This window comes from Coregonus lavaretus (genome assembly GCF_964263955.1).
Source record: "Coregonus lavaretus genome assembly, chromosome: 9".
NCBI classification, from domain to species: domain Eukaryota; kingdom Metazoa; phylum Chordata; class Actinopteri; order Salmoniformes; family Salmonidae; genus Coregonus; species Coregonus lavaretus.
The window spans coordinates 37,202,848-37,230,020 of record NC_139996.1 but is presented as its reverse complement, the minus strand read 5'-3'; the positions used below and the strand labels follow the sequence as shown (position 1 = coordinate 37,230,020).

General features: G+C 44.0%; 1 protein-coding gene and 1 pseudogene across 2 annotated transcripts in view; both read left to right on the top strand.

Moving 5' to 3' along the window:
• The window catches only part of LOC311135343 (vacuolar protein sorting-associated protein 4A-like), a 569,660-nt pseudogene that overhangs the window by 175,556 nt on the left and 366,931 nt on the right, over positions 1-27,173 (top strand). The gene's annotated exons all lie outside the window — the stretch shown is intronic.
• Positions 12,044-27,173, top strand: part of ndrg4 (NDRG family member 4) — a gene marked incomplete at its 3' end in the record, with an annotated part of 29,216 nt that continues 14,086 nt past the window's right edge. Inside the window, exons 1-4 of the mRNA XM_084168144.1 lie at positions 12,044-12,157; positions 22,799-22,889; positions 25,357-25,509; positions 26,552-26,590. Coding sequence (XP_084024270.1) covers positions 22,812-22,889; positions 25,357-25,509; positions 26,552-26,590 — 270 coding nt within the window. The 5' untranslated portion in view covers positions 12,044-12,157; positions 22,799-22,811. The remainder of the gene's footprint in view (positions 12,158-22,798; positions 22,890-25,356; positions 25,510-26,551; positions 26,591-27,173) is intronic.

Sequence of the window (27,173 nt, the reverse complement as noted above, 5' to 3'; positions counted from 1 at the left end):
CCCGTTCAGTCTCCTGGTTCAGCAGGCTTGTGGTTACGAGCGTAACCATGCTTCCGGAGTCTAATAGTGCTTCCGTGTCGTGTCCGTCAACCTTCACCGGGACCATGGGTGCAGTTGATTCATGGTGCGCCCAACAGGAGGTGACATAGTTCACGGCGTGACCCACCTGGCCTCTGGTGCTTGCTGATGCCATCGACTCCTCTCGAGCAGGGCAATTCCAGGCAATGTGCCCCCGGGCGCCACACTCAAAACACCTCCGTTGGTGTCCATCTACCTGGGGTTGTTGGTGGCGGGTCGGCCCTTCCCCAGCGTCTCTCCACGGGTTTGCGGTCCCTTGGCCCTGCCGACTGTCGGTTCGGGGTACACCGCGGTGGGGGTTGTCCTTCCGTCCCCTCGCACAGGTCGCCAACTCGTCCCGGCTCCCCCTAGGTAGGGCCTGAGTGTTCTGATGCATCTCCACTGCTTCCAGGAGGCCCTCCAAGGTCTGGGGCGCGCATAGGCTCGCTGCCCTCTTCATGTAGTGGGGTAGCGCCCGTACGAAGCGATCCAGGACCACTTTGTCGAGGAGAGAGAGCGTGGATACGTCAGTCAGGAGCCATGCCCTGGTGACGCGCAGAATGTCGCTCATCTGGGCTCGGGGGAATGCGTCGGGCACGAACCTCCAGTCGTGGAACCATTGAGCCCGATGGGCCAGGCTGTACCCGTAGCGGGCTGAGTATCTCCCGTTTGAGTCCGTCGTAGTTAGCCGCCTGTTCGTCGTTCAGGTCCCAATACGCCTTTTGGGCATTCCCAGAGAGGAAAGGGGCCAGCAGACTTGCCCACTTCGGCCTTGGCCATCCTTCCCGTAGCGCTGTCCGTTCAAATGTACAGAGGTATGTTTCAATGTCATCGTCTTCTGTTAGCTTGATTAAAAACTGGTTGGGATGGGATTCAGGGGACGCTCCTCCTTGCAGCTTCCTGACTTCCTCCACGAGGCGGACATTTTGTAGTCGCTGTTCCTCCAGCGTTCGTTCCTGAACCGCCTGTTGTGCTTGTTGGGCCCAGACGAACTGAGCTATCAACTCGTCCATGCTGATGCTGTGTAAACGTCAACCCTGATCTGACCACGTTATCAAGATGCCCGCATTCTCCACCACCTGTGGCAGATCAGGGGGTTGGGTCAAGATGTTTACACAGATCAGACACGGACAGAGTATGAGTAGCTCAGTTTCAAGGGTGTTTATTAATAAAATAATCAAAAGAAAAGGTTAGGTCTCCCCCATGAGACCCTCTCCAGGATACCGTCTCCAACTACACAGAAGTTACCTTACTTCCCCCAGTCCTCCCTCTGGCAGCTTTATGGGCCTTGCACAGCTGGTGACCAATCCGCCCTTAATTACTCACCAGCTCCCAATCAGCCCCAATTAGTCCTGTCCGGGGAGCCCGTCGAGACCTGGCACGTCCAGCAGATGGAGCCACCGCCTCGTGATGTATACTCCATCTGTTACCAGGCCTCGACAAGTCTCCCCCTGGTGGAGACTTGTCGAGTGGCTGGTGGCTGACCTTCTGTACACTGTGTATTTGATACACTGCCGATTTTACAGGTTTTCCTACTTACAAAGCATGTAGAGGTCTGTAATTTTTATCATAGGTACACTTCAACTGTGAGAGACGGAATCTAAAACAAAAATCCAGAAAATCACATTGTATGATTTTTAAGTAATTAATTTGCAATATATTGCATGACATAAGTATTTGATCACCTACCAACCAGTAAGAATTCCGGCTCTCACAGACCTGTTAGTTTTTTTATAAGAAGCCCTCCTGTTCTCCACTCATTACCTGTATTAACTGCACCTGTTTGAACTTGTTACCTGTATAAAAGACACTTGTCCACACACTCAATCAAACAGACTCCAACCTCTCCACAATGGCCAAGACCAGAGAGCTGTGTAAGGACATCAGGGATAAAATTGTAGACCTGCACAAGGCTGGGATGGGCTACAGGACAATAGGCAAGCAGCTTGGTGAGAAGGCAACAACTGTTGGCGCAATTATTAGAAAATGGAAGAATTTCAAGATGACGGTCAATCACCCTTGGTCTGGGGCTCCATGCAAGATCTCACCTCGTGGGGCATCAATGATCATGAGGAAGGTGAGGGATCAGCCCAGAACTATACGGCAGGACCTGGTCAATGACCTGAAGAGAACTGGGACCACAGTCTCAAAGAAAACCATTAGTAACACACTACGCCATCATGGATTAAAATCCTGCAGCGCACGCAAGGTCCCCCTGCTCAAGCCAGCGCATGTCCAGGCCCGTCTGTAGTTTGCCAATGACCATCTGGATGATCCAGAGGAGGAATGGGAGAAGGTCATGTGGTCTGATGAGACAAAAATAGAGCTTTTTGGTCTAAACTCCACTCGCCGTGTTTGGAGGAAGAAGAAGGATGAGTACAACCCCAAGAACACCATCCCAACCGTGAAGCATGGAGGTGGAAACATCATTCTTTGGGGATTATTTTCTGCAAAGGGGACAGGACGACTGCACCGTATTGAGGGTAGGATGGATGGGGCCATGTATCGCGAGATATTGGCCAACAACCTCCTTCCCTCAGTAAGAGCATCGTGGCTGGGTCTTCCAGCATGACAACGACCTGAAACACACAGCCAGGGCAACTAAGGAGTGGCTCCGTAAGAAGCATCTCAAGGTCCTGGAGTGGCCTAGCCAGTCTCCAGACCTGAACCCAATAGAAAATCTTTGGAGGGAGCTGAAAGTCCGTATTGCCCCGAAACCTGAAGGATCTGGAGAAGGTCTGTATGGAGGAGTGGGCCAAAATCCCTGCTGCAGTGTGTGCAAACCTGGTCAAGACCTACAGGAAACGTATGATCTCTGTAATTGCAAACAAAGGTTTCTGTACCAAATATTAAGTTCTGCTTTTCTGATGTATCAAATACTTATGTCATGCAATAAAATGCAAATGAATTACTTAAAAATCATACAATGTGATTTTCTGGATTTTTGTTTTAGATTCCGTCTCTCACAGTTGAAGTGTACCTATGATAAAAAATTACAGACCTCTACATGCTTTGTAAGTAGGAAAACCAGCCAAATCGGCAGTGTATCAAATACTTGTTCTCCCCACTGTATATGTGCTTCCTTGAGCAGGGGGACATTGCGGGTGCTGCAGGATTTCAGTCCTTCACGGCGTAGTGTGTTACCAATTGTTTTCTTGGTGACTATTGCCCAAGCTGCCTTGAGATCATTGACAAGATCCTTGCGTGTAGTTCTGGGCTGATTCCTCACCGTTCTCATGATCATTGCAACTCCACGAGGAGAGTTCTTGCATGGAGCCCCAGGCCGAGGGAGATTGACAGTTATTTTGTTATATTATTATTCCATTTGCGAATAATCGCACCAACTGTTGTCACCTTCTCACCAAGCTGCTTGGCGATGGTTTTGTAGCCCATTCCAGCCTTGTATAGGTGTACAATCTTGTCCCTGACATCCTTGGAGAGCTCTTTGGTCTTGGCCATAGTGGAGAGTTTGGAATCTGATTAATTGATTGCTTCTGTGGACAGGTGTCTTTTATACAGGTAACAAGCTGAGATTAGGAGCACTCCCTTTAAGAGTGTGCTCCTAATCTCAGCTCGTTACCTGTATAAAAGACACCTGGGAGCCAGAAATCTTTTTGATTGAGAGGGGGTCAAATACTTATTTCCCTCATTAAAATGCAAATCAATTTATAACATTTTTGACATGCGTTTTTCTGGATGTTTTTGTTGTTATTCTGTCTCTCACTGTTCAAATAAACCTACCATTAAAATGATAGACTGGTCATTTCTTTGTCAGTGGGCAAACGTACAAAATCAGCAGGGGATCAAATACTTTTTTCCCTCACTGTATAACCTGGATTGCCATTGTATTACATTACATTTTTGTCAACCAACTATTATTTTAGCAAACAATTATTGTGGTTCATCCTATATTCTCCCTAACATCCTTAGCCCCTTGCAACAGATGTGGGATACATACACACACACACGCACATACTCTTACACACTCAACCCCTTTCCTCCACAATCAACCATAAGCTCAGATGCTCAACGGTTGTTACATCCCAGAGCCCAACTCAAGAAAGGACCTGATTTACGAATGCATATACAGTTATAGCTGTTTGAGAAAGCATGCAAGATTTAGCAAAAATGTATAACAATTTGAGATTTGATTAACCTATGTCAAGTCCTAGGTGATGGAGATCAGATCCACCCTCTTCCCCTGAAACACAAACACTCTGGTCCCCCGTTGTAACCATTACCCCAAGCATCTCCGTGCAGTCAGACCTTTGATTATTTTGTGCCACCAGGGCCACAATAATATGCCCCCTCTCTGATTTTCTGAGTATGACCCCCTCCCCATGGGTTACTGCAGCCAGTGTTGCCAACACTGACACTACCTGGGTGGGGGTACCCCACCGGAATCCCCACCGGCTAAGTACAAGGTCGTCAAGGTTCTCAATAGCAGCCTTGAGAATGTCCATGTATATTATGCTCTCCCATCAGGGGGCTCTAGCTTTGTAGGACCAACCCTGCCAGGTAGGCTCAGAATCTTGAGGAGGCGGTGCTGCTCTAGTAGGTCTCTGACCGCATTTATCTTTCTGTGGTTGCGTTCTTAGCTCTTTAACACAAGGTCCATTTCTCCATGGTCTTGAGGCGAGAGCGAGAGAATATCATGGCTTGGCTAGAGTAGGTTCCAATCAATGCCCCAGCAGACTAAGCCAGGGTTGTCTAGATATCTGAAGATTGTGATGCAATGCCCGAGCACCACGTGATTCTAGTGTGTGTGCTATGTAGTATGGCTGATTTGCAGGCTTCTAGAATGTTCTGGTCTGATCTTGTCTTGTGCTGTGACAACTGTCGGAACTCTCCCTGGAGCCAACTAGAGAGACTATGCTCAGCCAAAAGATTATAAACATCAAAGGGTAGAGTTTGGGACAGAGTCCAGGAACTGACACACACAACCCAATAATCTGCTTTCTGTTTAGTTTAAGGGTCTCTGACGGATTTAAAACGAACCTATTTATGTACACTTGGGTCTCATTTTCTAGGTGTTATGCAGGCAGAGTTGGGGTTTTATTATGAATGTGGCTGCCAATATACTGTTTCCATGCAATTAACTATTTAATTAATTTTATTTGAACTGTACTCCTGCACAGTTCCATAATAGGGCTTGTGTTTTGGGTACATCCAGCCCACATTATTTATACTACTTTGATCTACTACAGCACTGCTCATTAAAGTCCTTGTCCTTATTTGAATAATGGTGGTGGGATGCTGCTGGCTTTTTGTTCTGTAACACTACATCTCATTGAAAGTTGCTTCTTCTCACCTTTCTATTTTCTGATTGTCTTCTGTAGGGTGTCTGCCCTTTTTACCCGCATGACTTCACAGATCAAAGAACAAAACTGAATGTCAGAGGAGGCTGGTGGGAGAACCTGTAGGAGGACAGGCTCATTATAATGGCTGTAATGGAATAAATGGAACGGTATCAAACACATCAAACATATGGAAACCACATGTTTGACTCCGTTCTATTTATTCCATTCCACCCATTACAATGAGCTCATCCTCCGATAGCTCATCCCACCAGCCTCCACTGCTGAATATATGCTAATGTTTGGATGCTGTTTCATTGCAAAGATAGTTGAAAAGGTCCTGGAAAAGGAGGTATTATAAGGAGGTATATATGTTTTGTGTCAAATTGCACTAATGTGTGTTTGTGCTGCTAAATGATTAGGCTGCTTTCTTGGCTAGGGCGCATTTGTAAAATAGATGCTCACCGCAATATGACATTCCTGGTTAAATGAATGATCAATTAAATAATAAGATGTCCAAAACCTGACAGATTTCTTTATTTATGTCTTGAACTACACCACCCAGCGACATGAAGAATCTTGATTAATCAGGACCTCGACCTCCGTGAGGTGAAACTTTAACACGAGCGACTAATAGTAAACTTTTGACGAGCTTTACTTTTCTGAGAGATGACACCTTCCTCTTATCCTCACTACAGGGAGCATGTAGCTTAGCTACATCAATAGAACTATCCCTGCATCTGTCTGCTTTCTCCTCCTCTCTGTCTCCTCAGACTCCATGTCTTCGTGAGAGCTGTGCACATTACAGGAGTTTCTTTAAGAGAACAGAGGCATAGAGAGTGAGAGGTGCTGAGGCACACATTGCAGCCACATCGCAGTGATGAGGTGTCAGGATTAGCCGTATCTGAGCGAACGCCCCCACAACACTCTTCAAATGGGTATAATCTCCCCCCACTGCGCACTCTTTGGCACTGACGCAACAGCCCAACAATGCCATGGGCTGGGGGTGGGAGGATAGAGAGAGAGGAACATATTCTTCCAAAAAGTATCTAATGCGGCAAACATTATTGGTTTTGTATAGTCCGATATGTAGTGATAATGGAAAAACTGCGACACAGAAACATTGGTTACCAATGTGATGACGCACAGCATGGCTAAACAACCTATAAACGCTCTATAAAGTATACCGTAATGTACATGTAAAGTGTTACCACTCATCCATCTTTCTTTCAGTCTTGATTAAAAACATAACCCTATGAAACATGAACCTACACTATATGACCAAAAGTATGTGGACACCTGCTCGTCGAACATCTCATTCCAAAATCATGTGCATTAATATGGAGTTGGTCCCCCCTTTACTGCTATAACAGCCTCTACTCTTCTGGGAAGGCTTTCCACTAGATGTTGGAACATTGCTGAGGGGACTTCTTCTATTCAGCCACAAGAGCATTAGTGAGGTTGGGTACTGATGTTGGGCGGTTAGGCCTGGCTCGCAGTTGGCGTTCCAATTCATTCCAAAGGTGTTCGATGGGGTTGAGGTCAGGGCTCTGTGCAGGCCAGTTAAGTTTTTCCACACCGATCTTGGCAAACCATTTCTGTATGGACCTCACTTTGTGCATGGGGGCATTGTCATGCTGAAACAGGAAAGGGCCTTCCCCAAACTCTTGCCACAAAGCTGAGCCGTTGTTGCTCCTAGATGTTAACACTTAACAATAATAGCACTTACAGTTGACCGGGGCAGCTCTAGCAGGGCAGAAATTTGATGAACTGACTTGTTGGAACGGTATCCTATGACGGTGCCACGTTGAAAGTTACTGAGCTCTTCAGTAAAGGCATTCTACTGCAAATTTGTGTCTTTGGAGATTGCATGGCTGGGTGCTCGAATTTATACACCTGTCAGCAACGGGTGTGGCTGAAATAGCCGAATCCACTAATTTGAAGGGGTGTCCACAGTGCATTCGGAAAGTATTCGGACCCCTTTTTCCGCATTTTGTTACGTTACAGCCTTATTCTAAAATGGATTAAATCATTTTTTCCCCACACACAATACCCCATAATGACAAAGCGAAAACAAGTTTTTAGATATTTCTGCAAATTAATTAAAAATCAACAGAAATACCTTATTTACATAAGTATTCAGACCCTTTGCTATGAGAAATTGAGTTCAGGTTCATACTGTTTCCATTGATCATCCTTGAGATGTTTCTACAACTTGATTGGAATCCACCTGTGGTAAATTCAATTCATTGGACTTGATTTGGAAAGGCACACACCTGTCTATAAAGGTCCCACCGTTGACAGTGCATGTCAGAGCATAAACCAAGGAATTGTCCGTAAAGCTCCGAGACAGGATTGTGTCGAGGCACAGATCTGGGGAAGGGTACTAAAACATTTCTGCCGCATTGACGGTCCCCAAGAACACAGTGGCCTCCATCATTCTTAAATGTAAGAAGTGTGGAACCACCAAGACTCATCCTAGGGCTGGCCGCCCGGCCAAACTGAGCAAACGGGGGAGAAGGGCCTTGGTCAGGGAGGTGACCAAGAACCCGATGGTCACTCTGACAGAATTCCAAAGTTCCTCTGTGGAGATGGGAGAACCTTCCAGAAGGACAACCATCTCTGCAGCACTCCACCAATCAGGTATTTATGGTAGAGTGGCCAGACAGAAGCCACTCCTCAGTAAAAGTCACCTGACAGCCCGCTTGGAGTTTGTCAAAAGGCACCAAAAGGACTCTGACCATGAGAAACAAGATTCTCTGGTCTGATGAAACCAAGATTGAACTCTTTGGCCTGAATGCCAAGCATCACGTCTGGAGGAAACCTGGCACCATTCCTACGTTGAAGCATGGTGGTGGCAGCATCATGCTGTGGGATGTTTCTCAGTGGCAGGGATTAGTCAGGATCGAGAGAAAGATGAATGGAGCAAAGTACAGAGAGATCCTTGATGAAAACCTGCTCCAGAACGCTCAGGACCTCAGACTGGGGCGATGGTTCACCTTCCATCAGGACAACGACCCTAAGCACACAGTCAAGACAATGCAGGAGTGACTTCGGGACAAGTCTCTGAATGTCCTTGAGTGGCCCAGCCAGAGCCCGGACTTGAACCCGATCAAACATCTCTGGAGAGACCTGAAAATAGCTGTGCAGCAACGCTCCCCATCCAACCTGACAGAGCTTGAGAGGATCTGTAGAGAAGAATGGGAGAAACTCCCCAAATACAGGTGTGCCAAGCTTTTAGCGTCATACCCAAGAAGACTCGAAGCTGTAATCGCTGCCAGAGGTTCTTCAACAAAGTACTGAGTAAAGGGTCTGAATATATCCGTTTTTTATTTTTAATACATTTGCAAACATTTCTGAAAACCTGTTTTTGCTTTGTCATTATGGGGTATTGTGTGTAGATTGATGAGGGGAAAAAACGATGTAATACATTTTTGAATTAGGCTATAACAAATCAAAATGTGGAAAAAGTCAAGGGGTCTGAATACTTTCCGAATGCACTGTATATAGTTTATTTAAAATAGTTCTGTAGCTATGAGGTTTGTGGTAGACTATATGCCCAATACATTATCACTGTGTTTTTGCTAAGCTTGAATTGCCCTGCCAATGTTCTTCTCAGACCATTTTGAAATTAAATTTCAAAATTGTAGGTATATGATCACACTGGTAATATATAATTTGTTGTATTACTTGTGAGGCACAGCTAGTGAGCATAATCCTGATGTTTAGTCTGAGGAGAGGGAGAGAGCAGCGGTGAGGCTGCCTCTCACCCGACTCACCATCCATCCGCTGAGAAAAGGGGACACAGTCTTCCAGCTGATGGCGAAACTCAAGTCGCACTGCATTATTTCTGCTTCATGCACCAATTCATGTATTTAATACGATGTCCAGATAAAGTGAAATATTACTCAAAATAAAAAAAGAGACAAGCTGCTAATAATAACAACGCAAGCTTAAATAAACACTTTGCTATGAAATACTCATTAATTGCAGCTGCAGTGCTGGTTGTAGCGTGAGTGGAAGTAGGGAGAATGCGCATTTTATGGCTTATAAAAGTGTTGAACAAATTGTTGACAGTACTGAATAACAACTTAAACATGAACTTACTCATAAAAACAGCAGCTCTTTGCTGTATTCATTGAGTCTCTCTCTAGTCATGGTTTTAAACGTTTCGAAATCTCACAGTATCAACTTTGCTGTGTGCTCGAGGCTTCTTTTTACAGTCTATGGCTTGAGAAAACTGTGCAGACACGGTGATCTGAACAATCTGATTGGCCAGCGGTAGGCCTGTATGTGCACTTGATTTGCTCTTTGGGCCTGCTGGGTAGGCAGAGTTCTATCTTCAGACACATGAAATGGTTCAAAATGGGAAAATTTTGCCTTCCAGGGGCTAGGGCTGCTGAATCAAGTGAACCTACCGCCAACAGCACGAAACTAATAATATCGTTGGGTTTTTTACAGAAATGTTTGGTAATCAACTAGGAATGGATCGCGATCGACGCTCTATTGGTTTGAGGGTCTGTGGACTGTGCAGTAAATGTATGTTCCATGCTATGTTTTTCCACTCTTCAATTGTCCAGTGTTGGTGATCGCATGCCCACTGGAGCAACTTCTTCTTGTTTTTAGCTGATAGGAGTGGATCCCTGTGTGGTCGTCTGCTGCAAGAGCCTATCTGTGACAAGGATCAACGAGTTGTGCGTTCTGAGATTCTGCACAATACTGTTGTACTGCTCCGTTATTTGTCTGTTTGTTGCCCGCCTGTTAGCTTGCACGATTCTTGCCTTTCTCCTTTGACCTCTCTCATCAACAAGCTGTTTTCGACCACAGGACTGTCACTGACTGGATGTTTTTTGTTTGTCGCACCATTCTCGGTAAACCCTAGACACTGGGGTTTAAAAAAGCCCAGGAGGGCAGCCGCTTTTGAGATACTGGCACCAACGATCATATCACGCTCCAAGTCGCTTAGGTCACTCCTTTTGCCCATTCTAACATTCAATCGAACAGTAAGTGAATGCATCGATGTCTGTCTGCCCGCTTTATATAGCAAGCCACAGCGAACTGACTCACAGTCTGTAGGAGTACCTAATAAACTGTCCTTTTGATGAAATTATTGTTTAAGTCAAATATTATACCTGTTTGGGCTTCTTGCGGTCAATTTACAGTCTACAAATGATTAGTAATTATGTTCCGGCCCACTGACCATCCGCTCAGGAAAAGATTGGCCCGCGGCTGAATCTAGTTGAGGATCCCTGCTGTACAGTATGTGGGTTGAGTAGTTAAGCAAGCTGGCACAAACACCGTCCCACATACTGGACCAAGTGCTCGTTAACATTTATCCTCTGAGATAACCCCCAGGGTAGTGTCCCTCACTGTGCCAGGTCACTGGTCTCCCTTCAGCCTCTCAGCCTGGCCATGCCCTGTTGGTCAACGACTGTTCTCCACTCCAAGATGCTTCTCAAATGTCACCCCCGACACTATTCCCTATGTAGTGCACTTCTTTTGACCAGAGCCCTGAGCACTACATAGGGGATAGGGTGCCATTTGGGACAGTCCCCCAGTGTGCCAGGTTTCCCTTCAGCCTCTCTGCTGGCCACGCCCTATTGGCTAACGGCTGTTCTGTTCTCTACTCCAGCATACTCTCCTGTCTACATCCTAATAAGGTCTCTGACCTGCTTACTGAACTGGACCATCAGCAGTATCACTGCACTGCACAGAGACAAATTAGGGCCAATTGCTCCTGGTTTGTGAACACTGTGTACACTAATCTGTGTCTGATGAACACTGAGCATTTTGTCCAGACCAAACATGTCAGCGTTTAGAACTGTGACTCACCCTGCTACACTGAACAAAAATATAAACGCAACATGCAACTATTTGACTGAGTTGCAGTTCATATACAGTACCAGTCAAAAGTTTGGACACACCTACTCATTCCAGGGTTTTTCTTTATTTTTTACTATTTTCTACATTGTAGAATAATAGTGAAGACATTAAAACTATGAAATAACACATGGAATCATGTAATAACCAAAAAAGTGTTAAACGAATCAAAATATATTTTATATTTGAGATTCTTCGAAGTAGCCACCCTTTGCCTTGATGACAGCTTCGCACACTCTTGGCATTATCTCAACCAGCTGATCCCCTTAAGAAACCCATTGTATTGGTTTATGCCTGTGGGTGTGAGGGCGCCTGAGAGAGGCTGTCTACAGTTAAAATGTGTTACAGGAAATAATAAATAAAGTACTGTGTTTTGGTGGAAAGTGTCATTGTGTGGGTGTTGCAGAAAATAGACATCTGAAGCTCATGATTGTGAACTCATTGGTGCAGTGGAAGCTTCACTCTTCTGTTTTAAGAGCAATACTTATTACCCCAAAACGATCCGTATCTCTCCTTTATCAAACTCTAAATCTCACTTTTATGACCATATCATTCTGTCTCTATCCTCCATTTAATTTACCTCCCATCACTTTCTGTCTTCCCTCTTTCATTTCATCCCCTCTCCCCTTCTCTCTCCTCCCTCGCCTCTGATATTTTAGTGTGGCGGCGCTCTCATGCTGCATCATTGGGGATGACACGTGCTCTCTGTTTATTGCCAATGCGAGAAGGAAGGGAGCGCGAGAGGGAGGGAGGAAGCGGGAGAGAAAGTGGGAGGGATGGAGATCTGGAGAGCAGAGACCCCATAGAGTAGACAGCCTCTCTCTGTAACACACGCAGACTGAGGGAAAGAGAGAGAGAAACACACGCACTGCAAAATCCAGACGCAACAATAGCAGCTGTTGAAGCTCAAACCACCACAACAGGTAAGTCCTTGTGTCTATGTTCAGTTTGGATCTGATGATGATACCTACATGAGATAGAATGACAGAACTCATTTAGGCAAAGCTTGACTTAACTCTTTGATAGTGCATAAGAAGGGTATAGTACATTGATCATGGAAAAGGGAATTGATAGCACATACTGTATAGGGACATTAGCACCCCCAGATCCTCTACTGTCTCCTAGCTGTATAAGTGAGGCTCTGACTGTGCCCCAGTGCCAGCCTCTGCATTGGCATGAGTACGAGGTCGTCAGGTTGAATTTATTAACCCTAGATAAAGGAGTGCGTCATATAGATCAGCGCTGCCTTAGACAACCCTGGGCAACCTGCATATTAATAAGTAATGTAGAGAATATACAGCCTAACTTCCTTAACAGGTGCAGGTCTTCTGCTTTCCAGTTAAAGAGAATAGCGAACTGCTTTGCATTGTTGTGTATCAGCCGTAGAAAAAGGTTTATGTTCCCTACCCTCCAACAACCAGCAGCCACACTAATCACAAATACACTGCACTTCATATCTGAGGCCATTGCATGTGGTAGAGTTAGAGATGGATAGAGACAGGAAAGCTTCCGTTCTGGTCCAAATAGACTCTTTGTTCCAGGTTTTACAGTCTCAATGAAGAGTTCATCAGAGGACATTTACAGTGCCTTCAGAAAGTATTCACACGCCCCTTGACTTTTTCCACATTTTGTTCTGTTACAAACTGAATTTAAAATGGTTTAAATGTAGATGTTTCTGTCACTGGCGTATACACAATACCCCATAACGTCAAAGTGGAATTATGTTTTAAGATTTGCTGAAATGTCTTGAGCCAATAAGTATTCAACCCCTTTGTTATGGCAAGCCTAAATAAGTTCAGGAGTAAAAATGTGCTTAACAAGTCACATAATAAATCGTATGGACTAAGTCCTATGCAATAATAGTGTTTAACATGATTTTGGAATGACTACCTCATCTCTGTACTCCACACATACAATTATCTGTAAGGTCCCTCAGTCGAGCAGAGAATTCCAAAAAGATTCAACCACAAAGACCAGGGAGGTTTTCCAATGCCTCGCAAAGAAGGGCACCTATTGGTAGATGGGTAAAAAAACAGACATTGAGTATCCGTTTGAGCATGGTGAAGTTATTAATTACACTTTGGTTGGTGTATCAATACGCCCAGTCCCTACAAAGATACAGGCGTCCTTCCTAACGCAGTTGCCGGAGAGGAAGGAAACCAGTAATGGATTTCACCATGAGGCCAATGATGACTTAAACAGTTACAGAGTTTAATGGCTGTGATGTGAGGATGGATCCACAGTTACTCCACAATACTAACCTAATTGACAGAGTGATAAGAAGGGAGCCTGTACAGAATAAAAATATTCCACAACATGCATCCTGTTTGCAACAAGGCACTAAGTAATACTACAGAAAATGTGGCAAAGCATTTATTTTTCCTGAATACAAAGTGTTATGTTTGGGGCAAATCCAACACAACACATTACTGAGTACCACTCTCCATATTTTCAAGCATAGTGGTGGCTGCATCATGTTATGGGTATGCTTGTAATCATTAAAGACTGGTTAGTTTTTCAGGATAAAAAATAAACGGAATGGAGCTAATCCTAGAGGAAAACCTGGTTCAGTCTGCTTTCCAGCAGACACTGGGAGATGAATCCACCTTTCAACAGGACAATAACCTAAAACAAATCTACACTGGAGTTGCTTACCAAGAAGACAGTGAATGTTCCTGTCGCCGAGTTACAGTTTTGACTTACATCTACTTGAAAATCTATGGCAAGATCTAAAATGGTTGTCTAGCATTGATCAAAAACCAATTTGACAGAGCTTGAAGAATTAAAAAATAAAATAATTGGCAAATGTTGCACAATCCAGGTGTGGAAAGCTCTTAGAGACTTACCCAGAAAGACTCACAGCTGTAATCGCTGCAAAATGTGCTTCTACAAAATATTGCCTCGGGTGTGAATGCTTATGTAAATTAGTTATTTCTGTATTCATTTTCAGTAAATTTGGAAACATTTCTAAACATGTTTTCAACTTGTCATTAAGTGGTATTGTGTGTAGATGGGTGAGAAAAAATCAATTTAATCCATTTTGAATTCAGGCTGTAACACAACTAAATGTGGAACAAGTCAAGGGGTATGAATACTTTCTGAAGGCACTGTAATTTGATATCTGTTAGGCCTACATTTATTTTGAGCTACTTGTGTATGTGGATGTTCATTTAGGTGCTGTGTGTGCACAGCCGACTGCCTCATTGAATAGCGGTTGCACACTGAGACCTGTAGGCAAAACCTTAGAGATCTGAGGCTGAATATCAGGCCTGACAGTGTGTGAGTTATCTTCACCATCTGTCAGCAACATGATGACAGGCTCCTGGGCTGTGGTGAAAGTAAATGCTGATATGTATGACTTTCACCCTGTGAGAAATATGTCCTGTTCATTTGTACAGTTTCTGTCGACAAGATAATATTACATAATATTGGTGCAGCCCCAATTCATTGTCTTATATAAGCCTGGTGCAGAACCCTAATACATACATTTGTTCTAGGATCAAAAGCTGGACAGTAGACACAATGTCCCTGTTATTTAGTCCACACTGTCTATTATCATTTATTATCACCCTATACAGTGTAAAAAGGGCTGTTATCAGGTTAGCTTTTTGTCCTTTGGCATATGCAAGCTCAACAAAGCCCACTGTATCCTATGGGACCAAGTCTGTTTCTCTGCTGCTCTTGGATATTAATAGAACTACAAAGCGCAGTATACCCTGTGGGTTTGTTCCTCTATCAGCTAGGCTGAGGCAGATATTACTGCTCTGTTCCTACCACTGTAAAGATCTACCTATGAGTCATGACGATATGGCTTAAACTTTGCTGTTCACTTTTTTCCCTACTCTTTCAATCTCCAACGGATGATTTTATTTTGTACTGATAGATGGGGCCCGGATTGTTTTGGAACTTCCCTTCAAAGGCTAGCTGCACGGTGCCGCAGAGCCTGCTGCAGACAATGTACGTAGTGCCTTCTGAAATGGAGCTCATATACTGTATATAGCTTCCTTAACTTAAGTTTTTGGCATCTCATCCATCGCTCTTCCATTCACACTGTCCGTCCTTCCTAAAGTAATGGGCTGATGACTGCAGTGTGTCACACCAAGGCCTAGCTTGTGGACCAGTGGAACGTAACTTAGCGTCCTGGACTACAAGCCAATGGCCAATCCCTGCAGAGCATTGGACCACAACTCATGAGTCTGTGGCCAATTGTGGCTCAGTGTTGGACTATTACTTGTGAGTCATCAAGCACTTTTTTGGCTAAGTTGAAAGAGACTCATGAGCCATGGACCAATCACAGCAGAGCACTGGACCAGGACTGATGTAATTTGGGTGATCATTTGATGACTCGTATCTCACCTTCACCCCTGTTAATGATGCTCAGAAGAGCTTTAGCCAAGCATCACAGCACACATTCTCTATGTGTGTGTTATATTACCATCCATCAGCCTTGAACACCAGCCGTGGCTGTTGTTGTGCTGTGTTCAGTCTGGACAGAACTGCATGTTCCACACATCTTGCATGCCAGTCATGTCCTTGCTTTGGGGTGTGTGGGTATAGCCTCAAACTCAGTATTAGCATATGCTTGATAGTCTTTTGAAGTAAGGTATAGCTAGTTTTCAAGTGTTTGAAACCTGTTGCATATTTTTTTTGTTTAGGCTGTTGGGTTTGTTTCCTGACCACCCACTGGGCACAGACGTCATTTCAACATCTAGTTTTGATTTACATTTGGTTGAGTTGTCAATAGGCGGCAATAAAGAGATAGTGCTATAGGCCTAGATGTTGTGGATGTTTGGGTTAGAGTAGATAGACACTGGGTGATTCAGTGAAGCGGATCATGTAGCCCGTTGACATATTGGATATTAAGTGTGGCTTCACTGGACAAGGCTGTTGTCACTAATGGCTGAAATCTTTTTTTTTTTTTTTTTTTTATTAAACTAGGCAAGTCAGTTAAGAACAAATTCTTATTTACAATGACGGCCTACACCGGCCAAACCCGGACGACGCTGGGCCAATTGTGCTGAAGTCTAAAATGGCCGATGTGGGGCATGTCAGGCAGCATACCATGAAATAAAACTGCATTTTCTGACCAGCTTAAGTGCCCAGCAATCTGTAAGCTTTAACAAAACTGAGTCAGGTGGAAGGAGAAGGTTTGGATGTCTAAGAAAAGGGCTTCGAGGGCACTCACTGTCGGCAGATCCTTTACAGTGTTACATTTCATATTAAAATAATTTACAGATCCATCTTTTGATATACAAGAATGAACGCTGCAATCGAAAATGTAGTCTTATGAGACAGTGGTGTTCGGTCAGGAAGGTTTTAAGATCCCCCCCCCCCCCGCCTCTCCCCTCTCTGTTGTGTACAGGTCCCATTGAGAGCCACATGCCATGTCCTTCTGGCCGACTGGCTCTGTCCCAAAGCACTGGGTACCTATAGTGACAGGAGGCAGGGCTAGGCAGGCTGGAACCACAGCCCTGTGGATTCCTCAGGGTCCACGGCCCTATCAGGCCGTCTCTGACGCCAGTGCTGAGAGCAGCACAGACACAGAGATAGGGATAGACTGTGTCCCAAATGGCACCCTATTCCCTATATAGTGTGCACTATATAGGGAATGTGGTGTCATTTGGGACATCCACATGGCCTGCAAGGCAGTTCATAAGCCTGTTGTAAGTATAAGAGACTAAATTCCAGGGGCACCAGTCATAGCAGCTGCGAGTTGATATCTGGTTATCAATTTTTAATCCACATTTGATATCTTGCTCCCCCCAGTGCATGGTTTGCTTTTCATCTAAGGCCTTCAGACATGCACCACTATTAAAAATGGAATGTGTCACTTCAAATAGTGAAAAAAAGTTGAATCGCTAACATTGTTTTGATTGCTGTGTGTGTGTGTGTGTGCGTGTGTGTGTGTGTGTGCGTGTGTGTGTGCGTGTGTGTGTGTGTGTGTGTGTCTACATGCCAGTGAGATGATGTCACTTCAAGATTGACCTGTTGAAGTGAATCTCTGGTCAGTTTGTCAGTCTTTGTTAGCATCATTCTCTGGGCTTGTGTGGGAGGCGAGTCCTGTAGGAATATGTCCACTTAGCTCATAAACAACACTTGGAGAAGCACGGAGAAACCAAGCAGGAGCAGAGAGGATGACGGATACAGAGGATGGATTGGTAGTAACGATTTGGGTCTGGTCTGAGTAGATGATCCCCAATAAGGGTTTTGAGTTGTTTTGTTTGAAAGCAAATTATTGAAAGAAGAGCGATGAAGTCCGTGATAACAACAGGATTACTGTGAGAGCGGTAAAATGGCACCCTATTTTCTATATAGTGCATTACTTTTGACCAGGGCTCTGGTCATAAGTTTTGCAATACATAGGGAATAAGGTACCATTTGGGATGCACATAATGTTTTCATGTAGGATATCTATCAGTGAGCCCAAGGCCTCATATGACCAGTGTTCTTGTTTGCACTTAATCATCGTTAGTGTGTATAATTGATTTTGTTTATTGGGTTGTTAGGTTCCAGAAGCATGAAGGTGCTGTCTGCTGAGGAGAGCAAAAGGCCGTATTCTGTTTTGGAAGAGTTGGCCTTTAATCCTCTCTAATGCTATCGTCCCTATGGCTAATTAATACGCTGTACCAGAGTTAATTATGTTACTGACAGAGAGAAGGCTTAAAAAAACATGAATCAAGTAACAGTGCCTTTCTGGATGTTGTTTTTCAGGGGTCACTGGTGAGTCTTATTGAATTTATGGGCAGAATAAACTGTTCAAAACTCTTGTCAGTAAGAGTTAATATCCTGACTGTACCCAAACACTAATACATTGCACAATGAAACACACACACACTGTACGTACACATAACAGAGCGCCGAACCTGGCCCAGTTTCTGAGAATTGATTCTGGATTGTGCATCTGGTCAGATGCTTCCCCTACATGCACATCCCATGGATTTCCTGTCCAGCAGAATGCTTTTCCCATAGCCTTGTCGTCCCCACTCTTCTGTAGCCTCTTTCAGACACTGGCTGTGTCTAGCTCCCTCCTTCACCCTCAGGCTCACTCTCACCGGTATGAGTAACACATAATGCCCCTGCAACTGGAATTGGGGACTGTGAGAGAGAACTATTCTCTCCACAGTACAAAGTCAACCCTTCCAGCCCACAACCCTATGAACTACATGAGAGGAAGGGAGAGTCATATGTTGGATATAGAGGATTGGGTGAGAATGGAGCATGGCCAGCCAGACAGAGATAGTTAGTGTGGGTAAATAGATGGGAGAGGAGCAGCTGGTGGAAATGAGAAGATGTTAAAAGGAACAGAGAAGGTAAGCCAGATCCTGTTAGAACCCAGGTGATTCAACAGCACTGCTGGAGGTTGTCATGGCTACAGAATCTGTGTAGAACTGTAAAAGAACAGAGGAGAGGAAGAGAGAGAGAGAGGGATGAAAAGGAGGACGGATTTATTTTACCCTCCTTGACCAACTAAAAGGAAGGTCTTCTCTTGACTCTCATGGAGAAAAACAAACCTGAACTTGGTAAGAGAGACCTCACATCTTCTTTTTATTAGCAGAGAGCAGATGATGAAAAGACACTGGATGAAAGGAGACGTTGAAGTAGCACTTGACTACTTGACTCCATAGATAGACCATGGATGCACAATGGACACACACACACCACCAGCACCACCGAAAAGTGAAGTTGATGTTCCCGATCAGTCTCATTTTAGGGTAAATGATAATGTCCCCCTCATTTAATTTAATTAGTATGATGAATAATTCCTCAGTAAAAATACAAAACCGTATTTGTGGTTTAGGGAATATTGAATAAAGCAGCTAGCGAACAAAAGTATTGAGTCATCTAAACCTGAATCAGTGGGTTTGAAAAGGCTTCAACAGGGACGAATATAGACTGTGTAATGGTAATTGATTTCACAGCAAGCCATGTTAGAGAGAGAGAGTGTGTGGTGAGTGTGAGTGCGCAGGCAGAATAATGAGGCTGGTTGTCCTGGTTAGTTCCTAATTAAAGTTGGTCATGGGCCCATTTTAATACTCATGCAAAGGTCACTTTCAGACAGAGAACAGCAACAGTGTTGTCGCAAATAGGAGAGGAGGGTTTTGTTTTCGAGTGTCTGCAAATTACTTAGAGGGACTTTTGTTTTGGAGTGTCTGCATCTGGGTTTTGTCTAAGGGTCTGGAAACTTACGCTGACAGAGACAGCGTGTGTTGACTAGCTGTTGCTTTTACTGCATCCCAGCCATTAAACAACCTGTCACTGTGTGAAGTTGGAAATCATTATGAGGCCACTTTACCACCGAGCATGACTCAATTTGGTAGGAAGACTCAAACAGCAAACAATGTTTTGATGCTAACTAAGTCTGTCAGTAAAGTACTTGATCCAGCAGGGAATGGTTGTAAATCTAATAGGTTTCCATATTTCCCCATACATGCTTATTGGGCTGACAGCCTCCCATTGCAGCTTCTTTACCATTACGTTTTGCTCATCTTTACATTTATTTTATTCGATAGGCTTTCTTTTATTTTGTTGCATTTGTTTTTCTTGACAGTGAACGTGTTAATGTGCCTATGTGTGCATGCCTATAGAAAGTCTACACCCCATTGAACTTTTTTCACATTTTGTTGCATTTCAAAGTGGGATTGAAATAGATTTAACACAAAATACTCCATAATGTGAAAGTTAAAATATATTTTTTTCTTCTTTTTACAAATGAATACAAATTAAATAACTAAAATATAGTCTTTGCATAAGTATTCACCCCCTTTGTTAAGGCAAGCCTAACTTAGTTCTGAAGTAAAATGTGGCTATCCCTTCCTCTGTCCCCAATGCATATAAGGTCCCTCAGTCAAGTATTGAATTTCAAGCACAGATTCAACTACAAAGACCAGGGAGTTTTTCGAAAGCCTCATTAAGAATGTCAGTGATTGGTAGATGGGTAACAATAACAAATCAGACATTGAATATATGTTTAAGCATGGTCAAGTTGAATAATTATGCTGTGGATGGTATATTAAAACACCCACACAATTAAAGATACAGTCGTCCTTCTGAACTGAGCTGCAGGACTGGAAGGAAACTGCTTAGGGATGTCACCATTGGTGATTTTAAAACAGCTTCCATCAATGGCTGTGATGGAAAAAAAACTTAGGATGGATCAACAACATTGTAGTGACTCCACAATAATGACCTAAATGACAGTGAAAAGAAGAATACAAATATACAGAATATTCCAAAACATGCAACAAGGAACTAAAGTAATACTGCAAAAAAACACTGTAAAGGAATACACTTTTAAGCCTAAATGTTTGGAAGAAATCCAACACAACACATCACTGAGTAACTGCCTCCTTATTTTCAAGCATGGTGGTGGCTGCATCATGGTATGGGTATGCTTGACATCAGCAAAGACTAGGGAGTTTTTCAGGATGAAAAGAAACGAGATGGAGCTAAGCACAGGCAAAATCCTAGAGGAAAACATGCTTCAGTCTGCTTTACACCAGACACTGGGAGAGGAATTCACCTTTCAGCAGGACAATGACCTACAACACAAAGCCAAATCTACACCGGAGTTGCTTACCAAGAAGTCAGTGAATGTTCCTGAGTGGCCTAGTTACAATTTTGACTTACATCTCCTTGAAAATCTATGGCAAGACTTGAAAATTGCTGTCTAGCCATGAGCCCCAACACCTTAACAGGTAATAGGTTAATACTTTTGATTAGAATAATGGTCGAATATTGCACATACAGGTGTGCAAAGCTCTTATGAGACTTACCCAAGAAGACTCACATCTGTAATTTCTGCCAAAGGTGTTTCTAACATGTATTGACTAGGGGTGAAAAGGGAAAACCTAGTCAGTTGCACAACTGAATGCATTCAATCGAAATGTATCTTCTGCATTAGACAGGTGCGGGAGGCTGCCTTAATCGACGTCATCGGCGCCCGGGGAGCAGTTGTTGTGGTTTAACTGCCTTGCTCAAGGGCAGAACGGCAGATTTTCCCAACTTGCCGGCTTGGGGAGTCAAACCAGCGACCAACACTCCTAACCACTAGGCTACCTGCCGCCCTATACTTATCTAATACTTAAGCATTATAAGTATATCTAATCAGGCTATTTTAGTGTTTTTGTTTTTCATTCATCTAAAAAAAAGTATTCATCCACTTTGACATTACAGAATATTTTGTGAGACCGTTGACCAATGAATTACAATGAAATCTATTTTAATCCCACTCTGTAACACAATATAATGTGAAGAAATCCAAGGGGGGTGTAGAGTTTCTATAGGCACTGTAAATAGGCAATGCCGGCATGTGTGTGTGCATGCACGTACGCGTGTGCCTGTGTGACCGTTTGATATCCTCAGTGATCCAATGTGTTAGTCGAGTGGCACCAGCCTGGGTCAGCTCTGCTCTCTGTGGGCTTAGCAGTGCCCTTGTATAGACATATCAATCTAAATTGATATAGCCCCTCTGTGTCCACTGACCTGGCCACACTGCAGGAGTTTCATGACATCCTAATTGGGAAGCTCACTGTCTGTCTGGCTGGGCCCTCAGACCTGCTTTATTCAGTATATAACCCAATCCATGAGCTGAAGACAACTGGAGACCCAAAGAGAACAGGATACTACTGTTTAACAACTTTACACAAATTTTACACAGCCATTGAAATCTTTGGCCGTCTGCCTAAGCATTTTTTCGGGTCGCCTAACCCCAAGCATGTAGAAAAATAATGGACCTATATATTTTTTTCTAATATATTCTTTGGGAACTAACAACCTCCTAAATAAAATCTAGACAGTCAGAGAGAATTGAAAAATTCCAAAACCAATACATTTAGCAGTACACATTTTGGTATCATGTTTGAGCAAAAGAACACAGCATTAGCCATGGCAAAATGCATAGAATTGCAGGAAATTAGCTTTAAAACAGCAACATTTTCTCTCAGCTTCATGGCAGAATATGTAGAATCGCAGGAAATTTGCTTTAAAACTGCAACATTTTCTCTCAGCTGCATGGCGAAATTTGTAGAATTGCAGGAAATGTGCTTTAAAACTGCAAAAATGTATCTCAGCTCCATGGACAAATTTGTAGAATTGCAGGAAATGGACTAAAAAGTGCAAACATTTCTCTACACCGCCAAGATTGTGGCCTCTAAAATGTTCTCTGAAATTCAGACACGCCGACCATGCCCCCTGCGATGCCCACCAACTAAGCCACTTTTTGATCCAGAAAAAACCCTGGACATGTATTCTCTATTCAGATACTGTGCATCCCTGGACCTCTTTACATGCCCAACATAAAGGGACTATGGGGGCTGGTGTAGCAATTATATAGGGGAAAGTAGAAAATGGACTTGCCCAGCAACAGCAACCAAACCTCCCGAAGACCTTGCCACCCAGCCAAATGCTTGATATACTGTAGATATTTACTGGGGGAAGAAAAACATAATTTTTTTTAAGGTTTTGCTGCTGCAGTGGTTTGAGTTGGTGGATGGATTTCAGAGGTTTTACTAAAGTAACAAAGTGGGCTATGTAACCTCAGGTGTGCGTTGCTATGGTGATTGCAGGTTGCTCTCCAGGATGGCTGGGATGAAGGAGCAGCAATTTACTGAGCAGAAACCCCTACTGCCGGAGCAGGGAGGACAAGAAACTGAGATGGTGAGCATTTACTTTACATAACTGTGTGTGTGTGTGTGTGTGTGCATTATAATATTTTATTTGTTTTTGTGCAGAATGTGTGATATAATAGTGTATTTGTGTGTGTCTTGGTTTGGAAACAGAATGTGTTTACATGTGTAGGAGGGATGAATCATACACTGCATTTCAATTTAGGAGTGTGAAAGAAGGGGTGGGGGGACAAGACCATATAATTGAGAGGCTGCTAGGTCTAACCAAATCCACTGATTGCAGCAGTATTCTTCTCTTAGCAGAAGCTGTAAGTAACTCTTGATTGCTGTGACTGTCTGAGGAGGATAAGAGAGGTGGCATCAGTATAGAAAAGAAGAGCTAAATCACATTGATTGAAATGCAAACTGTCTAAGAGGATACAGTGCATTCGGAAAGTATTCAGACCCCTTTACTTTTTCCACATTTTGTTACGTTACAGCCTTATTCTAAAATTGATTAAATCGTTTTTTTCCCTCATCAATCTAAACACAATACCCCATAATGACAAAGCAAAAACAGAAATATTACAAAAGTATTCAGACCCAGTACTTTGTTAAAGCACCTTTGGCAGCGATTACAGCCTTGAGTCTTCTTGGGTATGACGCTAAAAGCTTGGCACACCTGTATTTAGGGAGTTTCTCCCATTCTTCTCTGCAGATCCTCTCAAGTTCTGGCAGGTTGGATGGGGAGCGTTGCTCCACAGCTATTTTCAGGTCTCTCCAGAGATGTTCGATGGGGTTCAAGTCCGGGCTCTGGCTGGGCCACTCAAGGACATTCAGAGACTTGTCCCGAAGCCACTCCTGCGTTGCCTTGGCTGTGTGCTTAGGGTCGTTGTCCTGTTGGAAGGTGAACCTTCCAACAGTCTGAGGTCCAGTCTGAGGTCCTGGTGCTCTGGAGCAGGTTTTCATCAAGGATCTCTCTGTACTTTGCTCCGTTCATCTTTCACTCGATCCTGACTAGTCTCCCAGTCCCTGCCGCTGAAAAACATCCCCACAGCATGATGCTGCCACCACCATGCTTCACCGTAGGGATGGTGCCAGGTTTCCTTCAGATGTGACGCTTGGCATTCAGGCCAAAGAGTTCAATCTTGTTTCATCAGACCAGAGAATCTTGTTTCTCATGGTCTGAGTCTTTAGTTGCCTTTTGGCAAACTCCAAGCCGTCTGTCATGTGCCTTTTACTGAGGAGTGGCTTCTGTCTGGCCACTCTACCATAAAGGCCTGATTGGTGGAGTGTTGCAGAGATTGCTGTCCTTCTGGAAGGTTCTCCCATCTCCACAGAGGAACTCTGGAGCTCTGTCAGAGTGACCATCGGGTTCTTGGTCACCTCCCTGACCAAGGCCCTTCCCCCCCGATTGCTCAGTTTGGCCGGGCGGCCAGCTCTAGGAAGAGTCTTGGTAGTTACAAACTTCTTCCATTTAAGAATGTTGGAGGCCACTGTGTTCTTGGGGACCTTCAATGCTGCAGACATGTTTTGGTACCCTTCCCCAGTGCCTCCACACAATCCTGTCTCAGAGCTCTACAGACAATTCCTTCGACCTCATGGCTTGGTTTTTGTTCTGACATGCACTGTCAACTGTGGGACGTTATATAGGGAGGTGTGTACCTTTCCAAATCATGTCAAATCAATTGAATTTAAGTTGTAGAAACATCTCAAGGATGATCAATGGAAACAGGATGCACCTGAGCTAATTTTTTTGTCTCATAGCAAAGGTTCTGAATACTTATGTAAATAAGACATTTCTGTTTTCTATTTGTAATAAGTTTGCTAAAATTTATAAAAACCTGTTTTCGCTTTGTTATTATGGGGTATTGTGTGTAGATTGATGAGGGCAAAAAAATATTTAATCAATTTTAGAATAAGGCTGTAACGTAACAAAATGTGGAAAAAGTAAAGGGGTCTGAATACCTTCCGAATGCACTGTATGTCACTGTAAATTATACACTTCACTTGACAATGATTGACAAAGTGGAGAAACTGATTACTAAGACAATGCCAAGGCAGTGGAGGATAAAACTTGGAGGCCAAATAATCAATTCAAAGTTATTGCTGATTATTACTTGCTAGCTAGTAATTAGTCCCAAGAGACATACTTTACATATTAAAGTAAAACACTATCGGGAGTGGATGTGTGACCCAGATTACATTGTATCCTTTAGAAGTCTATGTTGTTGAGGATTTAACAGGATGACATCATGACAGCAGCTTATCCAGACAGCTGTTACCTTAGCCTATCCGCTCTTGTCCTCCTCTATATTTGACATTTTAGTCATTTTAGCAGACGCTCTTATGCAGAGCGACTTACAGTTAGTGAGTGCATACATTTTTCATACTCTCTATGTGGGTCATGGCCTCCCAGGTCTGTTAGTCTTCCTCCCCTCCAGGCCTCTCCCTGCCTGGACCCCTGAGGTGGACTGACCAGCCACTGTAACACACCTGTGTTTGTGTTTATGATGCAGAGAGACCAAGGGCGGTGTGTGAACGCACTCCCCTGCGCAAGCCGTGCGCCACTCACCGCCCCCTCTTCCTCAAGCCGCCCCCCACAACGGTGGCATGTGATCGCGCGGCACTGGCTCCGCCAGACCCGTAATCGGACCAGTGGGTGCATCCCGGTAATTACAAACCCAGAACTCACCTGCAGGGGGACTATTCCCCTCGCCCTGCAGGGGCACCAACTCTCCGTTACCTTCGGCTGTGTTATCGGATGCTCCTTTAAGTAGCTTATCCTCACCTGCAACACATCCTGAGTCAGAGAAATATGGGGGGCCACAAACAACAGGGAATATATATATTTTCTAACATTCCTTGACACACAGGCTGTAGTAGTAGCATCAGCAAGGTTTCATACTTACAGAAATTCACACACAGACAGGCTGAGGATAATCTGATAAGAGAGATTTTTAACTTTCCTGGAGAACAACATGCAGCCAGCCAACACCTCCAGCACAATGCCACAGCTCCCTCCCCCACCATGCTGTGCTACTGCAGTCACATGTGGGCTCCAAAGGACAAGAGTGACACCTGCTGGTCCGACCGCCCTACTGTAACGACTAACCTACTGTGTCTCTCCACTGAAAACAACTGCATGAAATAACCATTCTCTCTAGGTGTGTCTGATCACTGTAACACTGTCTTGAATGGCATCACCCTCTATCAATTGACTGCTGATAATAATGCAACCATTTGACATCTTTCCTCTTTCACCTCATCCGTGTGTTTATCTATAATCCTATCCTTTTGTCTTTCCTGAAACCACTGTATATGAATACACTATTCAGGATTGCACCTTTAGCATCACAAAGCGTTTGGGGACACTTTTTCTTAACCCACTCTAATAATGCTTGGTCTGATTCAACTATAACCTCTATAGAGCATGTCCTTCATGTTGCACTGAAGTTTAGGAGAATGCTTGGGTTCTGGTTTGGCTCTTTTAGGACAGGGAAAACGTATTCTTTCTCTCCTGAGCCTTCTCTTCCCTGTCCACTAACTGCTGTCTGTTTGTTTGGACCCACAGCCTCTATCTGTGTTGCTCTCTATGGATCTATCCCTTCAGCTCGAACGGCCTGCTCAGCCCTGTGGCATCTCAGAAGTCTAAGCAGAGGGACGGTCACAATGAGCGTCAGTTGACATTGTGTTTTTGTTATCTGTCTGCAGGAGAACTGTGAGATCCTGATGCCAATTGGAGACTGGAAGGTACTTAAAGTATATTCTCTTCTATTCTCAATATACTGTATCCCCGTTATCCCCGATAATCGTTAGGACTGTCCACTCACCCGCATAACCATGGTGTCGCACTGGGAGGAGAAGGAGGCGTGATTGTTTGGCCAAATGGTTGATGGGATCATTCACTATCACACAGCACCTCTCTCACAGTGTGGTACAGATTTGTGTCTGAATGAAAAAGTGTAAAGGCTGTGTGTGTTTGTCTGTGAGAGAGACTGGAACACTCTTGTTCAATGAATATCACTCACATAATAGCGTATCAATCTCAATACTCAAACTATCACATAAACCATAATAACCTATTATCCGTTATGGATTAGTAATACCACAGTCGTTTTGAAGTCCTCAGCTTTCTGTACCCGTGATGTTGAGTCTATTTTAACATGAATCCACGTGGCGATGAGATCAGAGTTATATGAATAATCCAGACACCTCGTTTCTCACCTCTGTCTGACGCCTCCAGTGTCACCCCCCCTCCTCTCTCACCCTCTCCAGTCTCACCTCTTCTCTCACCTCCTCTCCTCCCTCCTCTCTCTCTCTCTCATTCCCCTCT